Source organism: Drosophila kikkawai, chromosome 2L (assembly GCF_030179895.1).
Source record: "Drosophila kikkawai strain 14028-0561.14 chromosome 2L, DkikHiC1v2, whole genome shotgun sequence".
NCBI classification, from domain to species: domain Eukaryota; kingdom Metazoa; phylum Arthropoda; class Insecta; order Diptera; family Drosophilidae; genus Drosophila; species Drosophila kikkawai.
The window spans coordinates 14,077,237-14,087,744 of NC_091728.1; the positions used below are offsets into that span (position 1 = coordinate 14,077,237).

Genomic DNA, 10,508 nt, shown 5'->3' on the forward strand with positions numbered 1-10,508 from the left:
GGGAAGCAGATTACGCGAAGAAGTCATCTTGGTAACATAATGAGATGGCCATGAATCATCTTGGCCGGTAAAAAAAATACTTATCGAAGTGGTAAAAGGGGAGCCTGCTTTCTATATGTCTGGGAATTTGTGGCATTTTTGGTTTAACTTTCTTTGGTTTACTCAAGAAAGATTTTATGAAAAACGTACATTATTTTAACATAAATACCCGAATATTTTGTCACATTTTAAGGGATTTTATTAATTTAACTAAAACCAAAAGGTCTTCTTGCTCTAATAACATTGAATTACAAATTTAATTGGACTTTTTGGTCCATCGCATCTTGGAGGTGCTCGGAGAGGTCTTGCTGGATGAAGCGGTGGCCACGGATAACTTGGAGAAGGCTGATGTCCCTGGTTTAATCGAGGACGAAGACTTTTCCGATTTATTTTCAGCCTTTTGCTTTATCTTTGAGTTTGTCCTAATGCCAGATTTCGGGCGAGTTTTGTAATTCTTGATTTCCTCGACTATGGAGGTCAACAGGGGAGTTTGTGGAGGATCTGGTGCCGAAGCCATTGGTAAGGTGATCATTCCCTGAGCACTGATCGATCGACTCAAAGCCTCCGCCTCCTTGTTCGCCTCCTTTTGTCCATCACGCATCAGAGTGTTGATCCTTTCCCGCCGTAGGCGTTCTTCATTCATCCGGTCACGCTGGGTGGCCCTGATGTTTTCAAACTCCTGCCAAAAGTTTAGGCTTATCTCCGCCGAATTACGGGTAATCTCGCGCCGCAGTTGCTGGGCCAAGCTCAAGTCTCGGGGCACTTCGACTTTGGGGTTTCTTTGGGACATGGCAAGGATTCGGTAGAGAGATTTGTGGCTGAAATTTGGAAGTCGTTTGGGGATCTATATATATAGCTTGAAGGAAATAGACACGATTACTAGATTTTAAAATAAGGAAAAGCCTTTAAAAATGCGAAAAATATATCCTCTTAAAAATCTGTAATATTTTAAATGATTTTTTTTCTTAAAAACTCTTTATTGCAGTCTTAGAAAAAATAGGTTTCTTGAGTCAGTCTCGACCCCAGAGCCAGATATCCGGGCTCCACACTCTCTTGGCTGCAGGTTGAAATGTTGTCTTGGACAAAACAAAACACGGCACTCGAACATGACGTTCGTTGTCGTTGGGAGGCGATTTTGATCGATGTGCGTTTTCTAATTGCTGCCAACTTTCTTCTTAATTGTGGCAAGAAAAATGAGGCCCGTATCGAAATGGCATGAAAAGCACAACAACGCAAACAAAACGAAGAAAAGGCAGCTGCCTTTGGGTGGGGGAGAAATTGAAATTGTTTGTCGGTTTTAAATAAAGAATATATTTTGTGGCCTCTCTTTGGGTTCTCCCGCAGATTCTCCCTCCTCCCGCAATCAATCATTTTGGGGGTACGATAGAAGCTCGAAACGAAAACTTGGCCCAATTGTTAAGGCAAACAATAAAGCCGATATGGATCGCCTTGGTCAACTCCATTTAGCTCACAATGAAAACAAAATTGCAGGCTTTCGGCTGGGGTAAAGCGTATATTTTCAGCATTTTTTTATGAACATTTTTTCGTATTCTTTTTGGGCGTAGGATATCGGGAATCTTGGGCTCCCCGCTGTGCACTTGTCGAAGCCAAGAGTTCAATGCGCGGCTACCAGCTCACAATTTATCCTTTATGGCTTTTGTTTCTGCAGAAGTGAAAACAAAAGATTGTCATCGTAAGGGAGAGGGAGCAAGGAGGAGGAGGAGGCTGTGGCTGGTACTTTGCATATTATTCCAGACCCTGCTCATATCCGTACTCTAATTGGGTGAAAGTGCTCTCCTTGGCTTAGAAAGTGTGACAGTTCGTGCTCTCCCATCATCATCATCATCATCAGCAGCAGCAGCAGCAGCAGCTCAGCAGAAGCATCAACATCAGCATCATCCCCATCATCGTCATCGCTCAGAGCCTGTCAAATCAATATCTATGGCTATAGCTTATACCTGTGGCTCCGGCTATATAACATACATCACCCGCATATATAGGCATCGCCAGCAATCAGGCGAACAACAAAAGCCGTAGCCGGCCCCAGAAATATTCCCAGGCCAGGAAAACTAGAACTCAAAATCATACATCACAAGCAATTACCGGCTAAAATGCGCCGGAGTAAGCCCCCTACGTCCGATAGTTGCAGCAACTTGCCAGCCAAGCCAAGCGACTAACCTTGGTCGCTAGTTAAAGCCTGCAAAGAAGAAAAAAAATAAGAAGAAAATATCGAATAGTGGGCAGCTATTATTACTGTTGTGAATACCCTGAAAAAGGGCGGGTTATGTGGATTCCAAGGTGAAGGTTGTTGCACTTTACAAAATATGTTGAAGAAGTTAAAAATTAAAATTTAGGAATTCGGTAAACGTTTTGAAAATGTAAAGATATGGAAATTTAAGGGTTCTTAGTAAGTTATTTTGTTTTAGAAATATTATTTATATTTATATTAAGAAGAAATATATTTTTAATAATTTTTGTGCAGGTTTGAAACGAAAGACTTAGGAAACAAACTTGGTACAATATAAGCTCCACTTACTTGCTTGTTATAAGAGTAAAGAGGGAGTTCTCACCATTTTTTATAGAAGCAATTGTTTGTTTAAGAAGATCAAAACGGAGCTCAGCTCTAATTGGAGGCGGCCAGGGCTGCCTCACCACTTATACCTTGTTTAAGAAAGAGTTTCAAAATATGTTATATTAATAATAATTTTAAATATATTTAATTAAAAAAAACCCCATAGAGCATCCTTACTTCTTTATAATAAATTAACTCTAAACTTATGCCCCTCCCCGCTCTCCTTGACTCAAGCTGCTTGCTGTTGTTGTGTATGCTGGGCATGCATCATCATACCATCATCCCATTATCACATACCACAGGCCGAGCCAAGGTAAGTTGGGTCTCCGGACCAAGTCCAGAGCAGGATTGGGATTGGGCCGGTGCTGGTGCTGGTGCTGGGGCTGGGGCTCCTCCTTGGCTTTGACCGACTGAGGCGGCACTTGAATGCCTGGCATGAAATAAATCGCGTGTTTATTGTGCCAGCGGCGATGGCAGCGTTCGACGATCGCTTCAATGTTGCACATGGAAAATTGAACGCAATAGAATGCCACTAATCGATCGGACCGAGGAACTGGATGCTGGATAGTGGATGGTGGTGGATGTGTTGCCTTGCTGGATGCTGGATGCCCCCAGCTAAAAGCAGAAACAGAAAGAAAAAAAAAAATGAAATGTTTCAAGTTCAAATGCAAGGTGCGGACTGCGGACTGCGGACTGAGTCGAAGTGAAGTGAAGGAGTGCCAAGTCTGTTGGCGGAGCGACTGGCGCAAGCAATCTCGAAATAATCTAAACGATTTGGCGAAAATCACGTCGAGCATCGTCGGCATCGGCATCCACCTGTTACGTCGAGCTCATTTTTAATGCCCCCAAAACGATGGAGTCTGGATTGGCTTTGGGTTTGGGGTTTGGGTTTTTGGGCTGGCCAGCCGGCCGGCATCGAGAGCAAATTGCAAAAGCCAAATTCAACGAATGCCGGCGCACAGTTTGGCATAATAATGAAGGCGCAATCAACTGGACGGCCGGCTGGCTGGCTGGCTGGCCAGGGGCTGCTCGCAGATCCTCCAGAAAATGCTTAAAGACTCCTCGCTTACACCACGAGAAAAGTGGGCCAGCGGTTGTTAGAAAATATGCCAGGAGTTTGAGATATTTGGTGTGATTTTATGGGAATATATATTTAAAGGCATAAGGAATGCCAAGATTGTGGCCAAAAAGGATCACAGCACACATTTTTAGATGATTAAATTGTTAAAATAATTGTATGGATTTTTTTGGAGACAAAAATAAAAAGATTTACATAAGAGTTTGAAGTTAGAAACGAAAGACTTAGGCAACGAACTTGGTGAAGCAAGGAGTTGCTAGGATTATACTTTAAAGGAATATTTCTTTAAACTTAAACAAATTATGGAAAAATGTCTTAATCCGAATCTTCTATTATTAATGAAATTTTTATAATTGTTTTTATATATTTTTAATTAATAAAAAACACTCTTCTAAAGTTTTCAAATATTATCGCATCTTTTTCCAATCAAAAAACATTTACTAAATTAATTTTAAGTATTTTAAGGCTAAAAGAAAGTAGAAATCTAATTTCTCAAAAATTTCCCAAAGTGTATTGGAGAACATTCAAGATGCGGCCCAGGTGAGGGTGCACATTGCACAGATTAAACATTATTTCTCTTCGTTTTTTTTTTCCTTTTTTTTTTTGGGTTTATCTACCAATACAATGCATAATTTCTAGCTGCTGGCCTGAACCGGAGTTACCAAGAGTCTTTAGCTGTGGGTCCCTCGGCTCGTTTTGGTGTTATTCTAAACGGCTTTTAGACAAAAGCATCAGCCGGGTTGCCCAAGTTCACCTCACGCTGCCAATCAATCAATCACGGCCAAGAAGCCTAGTCATCTGAGCATCTGCCGACTCTCCGGCTCTTTGAGCCTGGTCAAGTGTAATGGTTTTGTCATGATGCAGCATTTAAGCTGCCGCCGTTGATTGATGCGGCAAGAAGTGGCCACAAGAGTGGCGAGTTAGGAATTTCACACCATTGGATCACCTCAACTTGACTCAACTCCCGAAGATCTATGGAAATTTTCTGCCGTACACTTGTCAGTCATTTCCCGCCGTTAGTTCACTTGTGGTACTTGGCCGAAACGAATTGGGAATTCAAAAAAGAAGATTTTAACAGGCTTAAGGAAAGAGATTTGTGGGAGAGTTTAATAAAATTACATAAATCTATAATCATTTTTAATTAGCAACTTTATTAAGCAGTTTGACATTAGAATTGGAAACTAAACAGGAAATAATACAATAAACTATATATAACATGATTAAATCTTTCACTTTTAAATTTATTTTATATCAGAATTTATAATTAAGCTCAAAATAAATACTTAAATATTTCCCAATCATTTCAACATAATCTTGATGTAATATTTTCCACCTGATCCGCACTTCAACTCGTAATTAGTTCAACTTTTTCTTGCTTTCCATTTTCCATTGAAACACCTTGTTAGCCAAGATAGTAAAACGATTTATATTCGTAATTAATGATTGATTCGCTTTTGATTTGCAAACCATTTTCGAGTGAGGAAAAAAATTAAAGCATGAAAAAAAAACACCGACTGTTAAATCCCAATGCCACCTGCAAGGCGGCGTCGGCATATCAAATCAGCAAAATCAAAACAAAATTAATTGACGACAATTGTGGTTGTGTGGCAACCACCACTAAAAATCTGCGGCAACAAACAGCCAAAAAACCGAAACAGTAATTATAGCAACAACCTAGAGTAGAGCTCAGCTTGGCCGCAACATCGACAGACGTCAATTGTCTAATCAACAAATTTAGTCAATAAATCGTAATTAATTAACGTTCGATTGGCAGGCTAAAAGAGTTTTCAATTTTCTTGCATTCGATTCCGACAGAGCGCCGAGAAACTGAAATTCAAATTTGAAAAGGAACCGATCCCCGGCAAGGAAAAAAAAACAAAAACAGAAACAAAAAACATCAAGCACAAAGCCAAATCCATATTCGTGCATTGCGACTAATTTTTATTGCCGGCAAAAATTGGCAACAGCTAATCAGTGAGGCATACGCCCCATGGAACCAAGAAACCGAGAAATACAGCCACAGATTCAGGGGTTTTCTCAGCCAGAAAGGGGTGTGGCTGGCAGGTGGCCATGTTGTTGGCTATTTGATAACATCGTTGCAATGTGTTTATTGTCCAAAAAATAACTACACAATCCGTGAAAAAAATCGAGCACAAAATCGGAGCGACCTTTTTGTTTTTGTGTGTTATTTTTGCCTCTCAAATCGAAAGACTTAGACAACGAACTTGGTCGGGATTAAAGCTTAGTTTGGGTTTTTATGACCATTGATCAGGTTTTCAAGTTGATTATTATTTTATTTATTTGTTTTAACTTGTTTACTTAAGAATGAAGTACTTTCTAGTGCTAAAATATTTTTGAAAATAATTTAATATAAATTCCTTACTGATCAACTCTATTTTTCTGGAATTTCCGTTGCCAAGCAAAAATCTCAGTCTCCCATCGTAATCAGCATTATTTTTGGCGCTGCCTTGGACTCGCTTATATCATAGCCACAATTATTTGGTAAGAACTTTTAATTAATAACACTTAATGCTCATGATAGATTCCCCGACAGATTTATAACTCACTCGGAGCCGCCGATCAGCTAGATCAAAAGAGCCTCTCAAACCGCAGCCCGCAACAATTTGGCAGTTAATCAAATTAATTGCTTAGAAAATCAACATGTTTCGGCCGAAATCAAGCGATTCGGTAACAATGACAAATAACGAATTATGAATAGATATGAGTGGTGATCATAAATGAATATGAATAATACCCAGACATATGCACATTCAAGGCCCCCAAGGAAATACATAGATGGGAATGTGCAGCTAAAAATGCTTTTTTATTTGAGTTGAATTTTTGTTGGTTTTATATTCTTGGAAGAGCATTATTTAACTCTGGACTAAAAACGAAAATTGGCCAAAAACGAGGCACATAAATCACCAAGCACACACGAATCTTTATTTATTTATTTTTTTTTTTCGGGGTAGAATCATTGACAGCGGCGGCGGAAGCATTCATTGTTTCCCAATCTCTCGATCCCCCAAATCCGAAGCGATGGCGACGACTTCTTGGTATTTTATTAAGCCACACAAATCAAAAATAAACCGATACAAACAAAAAAAAAACCTTAAAAATATTCAGCAAAAAAAAAAGGAGGCAAAGGAAACCTTCTCTTGCGGCAAGTTGACTCATGAATTTGGATGCTTAATTCTACTTTAAAGTTGTGTCTTTTGCTGCTGCTTCTTTAGCCTTTCATATCGACAATGCCAATGCGATTAGCTGGGCAAACAAGTGTTAAGGTTTTGCTGCTGGTTCCACTCCTTGGAGGTGAGAGAACGGAAAAAACCAAAACCAAAGCATGGCTAACTCCGTTTTCTTGCCATTTTTGGGTAGCATCTTTGTTTCACTGATTGGTTTTATTTATCTTGTTTTGTTTTGTTTGTTTGATTTTTTAGCATTGTGCCAAGATATGGCGGTGTTTTTGGGCTTTTTAAGGAACCCATTAAGGCTCTAAGGTGTTGCATAAGAGTCACTAAAGAGCCAGTAAAGGCATGGTCAGGTTCTAGATATCAACTTATTTCTTTGCTTGATAAATATATTATTTCCTTCAACAGTTTTCTCTTGTTTAACATTTGTAACTGCTTGGAAATTTTCCCGCTTTTCCACCCACTCTTACACTTGTTATTACCTCACTTACCTGGCCAGAGATTCAGTTAGTTTTCTTAAGCTAAAATTTGCTCATTGTTTTTTTTTTGCATGTGGATTCCTCTGCGCACGAGTATCTGGCGGATCGCTTGTAGCAACAACAAACACAGCTAACTTTTGGTGATGCGAACAACATGTGCTAACAAAACATTGATCATTGTTCAACATGTAAATTCACTAATTTGGCAACGGAAAACAGCCAGCGGCTATAAATGGTAACAGCCAGCGACAGAGTCTCTCAAGAGCCAAGAGACTCTAGCCAAAAGTCTGTCCTTATGGCCAGGCCATAACAATTTTTTGCATACGACAAACAAAACGAAATGAATTCGTTGTTGTCATTGGTACAGAGAAGAAAATCCAGGATAAATTAAGGATAAAATTAAATTCTTTTTTATTACAAAATTGTCCTTATTTACTCCTTTAAAATATAAATCTTTAAAGCAGTTTTATCCTTTAAAAATGTAGTTATTTCTTCTTTACAAACTCTTAGAATTTAAATAAATGGTTTAAAGGCAGGGTAAGTTTGCTGATTTTTCTCTCTGTGACTTTGGTTTTTCCTCCTCCTTTGGCAGAAATAAAAATAAAAATAACGATTTGCATAAAATTCGAGTAAATAAAACACAGAATGCGTAGAAGGCTGCTGCGAGTGACTAGAAATCAGAACAGAACGAGAATTTCGCAGAGCTGCGAACTTATTAAAGCTGGGATATCTGAAGAAGGAGTCCCAAGACCCAAGACCTGAGACTCTTTTGCCTGGCGGGGATGATCATCCCGTGGCCAGCCCACCCTCCCCGCTACCTTGTCCTCCCCCGATTTGTTGCACTTGACAAGGATCAAGGTTGCCTTCTCTGCCATTACTGCCTCGCCCTTGTCGCCTTTTTTGGGGAGTCGGCGGCAGTGGGCCTCCAAATGGAAATTGCTTTATGGCTTGTATATGCAGATTGGGGCATGCTCTGGCCTGCAACCGTTGCAACCTGTTGCAGCTCTTATTTTTTTATTTATATTCTTTTTTTTTCTGGAGCTGGAGAGCTGCCTGTGTGCTGGGCCTGGAAATTTATGCGCAAGCGCGCGCGGCTGATTCTTATTTTTTCGCCTTTAACAAGGCCTTGGCTGCAATGCCGAAGCTCTGCCGCCTTTCTGGGGGATTTTCTGCTGAAAATTCAATTTGCTACAAAATGTGCGCCGCTTTTTGCATATCTTCCAGCAAAATTCGTGATTTACAATTTACGTTTCGTTTTCCTGCTCCGCAAAATCCGCAAAGCATCCACAAAAGCCGCATCCTTTCGGCGGGGCTCATTTGCTGGGCTTTTGGCAGGGGGAAATGAGAGGATGTTCTCGTGTCACGAGGGGAAATTTAGTTGAAAATATTTTTAAAAATAATTTAAGAGTAATTTAAAAGTAATTTACTTTGAATTTTGCTGATTTTGTAAAATAAATATGAATTTTTTTCCTTATTTTAAGTAATAATTTGATAATAATATAAATTATTTTAAGTGATTTTTGTATTAAAAATCTATAATAATGTGTTTAATTTAGCTTCCTAAATTTTCTGTCTAAACTAAGCTTTAAATTTCTCTTAATTGGTCAGAGATATTTAGTTTCCTTACACTTTGATTATTTTTTAATGCTTTCTGATTTTTAAAATATATATTTTTTTTATGCTTTCCCTGGCAGGATCCTCACGTTCCCATCCCTTGCTGCCGCATTTGGGACCTTCCTCCTTCTGTGTCTGATTTAATTTTTGTTCTTTTTCATTTGCCTTTTTGCCTTGCGGTCTGCTTTCGGAGTTGAAGCCGAAGTTGGACTCTGGCTGGAAGTCAGCGGAGTCTTTGGAGGTTCACCTGTTTATGCCAGATTCCTGGCATGCGATTAAAATCACCTGCGCGAGCTTTTGCGCCCACGCAGTCGCAGCTTCGGGTTAAATTGGGAAGAGTTGGGTTGCGATGGGATGGGATGGGTCTTCATGGTCGTCCGGATTTGCCTTGATTTCTGTGCGATGTTCTGGCTGCGCCCAGTATTCACTCCGTTCGGGTTCATTTATTATGCACTTGGCTTTTATTTCATTTTAGTTTCGTTTTATTTTTTGTGTTTCCTTTATTTTTGGTTCCTTTTTTTTCGCTCGCTGTTTATTCAAACTAATTTAATTTGTGCGCGGCTTGGGTGCGCGCCCGCAGGTAAAATCTTGGCAGGTTGCTGTGTTATTTTGGCGTTTCACGCACTTGGCGCATGTTGCAGTCACGCCTTTTGTTGCCGGCCTCCAACTCAGGCTCCACTGACCACTGTCCTCTGTCCTCTGTCCTCTGTCCAGTTGCAATTCCAGAAAAGAAACCCCGAGCCACACGCAAAAAGTTGTTAAAATGCAAATTAAATTAGAGCCAAAACTGATCGAGAGGAGGGTGTGTGGGTTTGACGTGGAGTGGGGTTAGGGAAATCGGTTCAAGTATTATTTATATATATATTTTTAGGGGGAGATCTAGTTAGAAAGACAAGGAACAAAGTAGATTAGTTAAAATAATTGTTATATAAGTTTTATTATTATTTTTCATATTGAAATTGTATTTAAAGTCCTTTTAAACTTTTGAAAATGACTCCTTATGATACAAATTCTACAAATACATATATAAAATAAATAAATATATAATAATTACAAAATTCGTTGAGTAATACTGCAATTTAATCGATTATAACCCCGCATATACATTAAATCATCTTCCCTAATAACAGGGGTTAGTTATATCGCGTCATCTGTTCGGCTGAGTGGGAGGTCAAGGTTCCCATGGTTATGATAGATAGATGGATATATGCCGGGATGCATAATCAATTAATAATGGGCCCCCTGGAATGGCCATGCCAGACACAATTGCCACAGAAGTGGCAACATGTCCATTGTGTCTGCCGAATTTTCCTTTGCGTTCCGGTGCTGCCGTGGAAAAGTAGCAGAAGGCGAAAAATAAACCGTGACATGGCAGTGAATGCACTACAAGAAATTTTGTACTAATATTTAGGATAAAAGATTTTTCTAAAAATTTTTTAAGGGTACTTAAAGTTTTTAAACTGTTCATTGAAATAATTTAATGGCAAATAAAAGGTAATTTATTCATAAATTTCTTTAAAAGGCTGCGGATTTTG

At 39.3% G+C, this 10,508-nt stretch overlaps 1 protein-coding gene across 1 annotated transcript; it reads right to left on the reverse strand.

Moving 5' to 3' along the window:
* Positions 1-221: 221 nt before the first annotated feature.
* LOC108086202 (uncharacterized) lies at positions 222-907 on the reverse strand. Its single transcript, XM_017183064.3, has one exon. The coding sequence runs from the start codon at positions 827-829 to the stop codon at positions 296-298; it is 534 nt and encodes a 177-aa protein (XP_017038553.1). The 5' UTR covers positions 830-907; the 3' UTR covers positions 222-295.
* Positions 908-10,508: the final 9,601 nt, after the last annotated feature.

Coding starts and splice junctions, on each gene's coding strand:
- LOC108086202 (XM_017183064.3), bottom strand. CDS start 829: ATGTCCCAAAGAAACCCCAAAGTCGAAGTGCCCCGAGACTTGAGCTTG.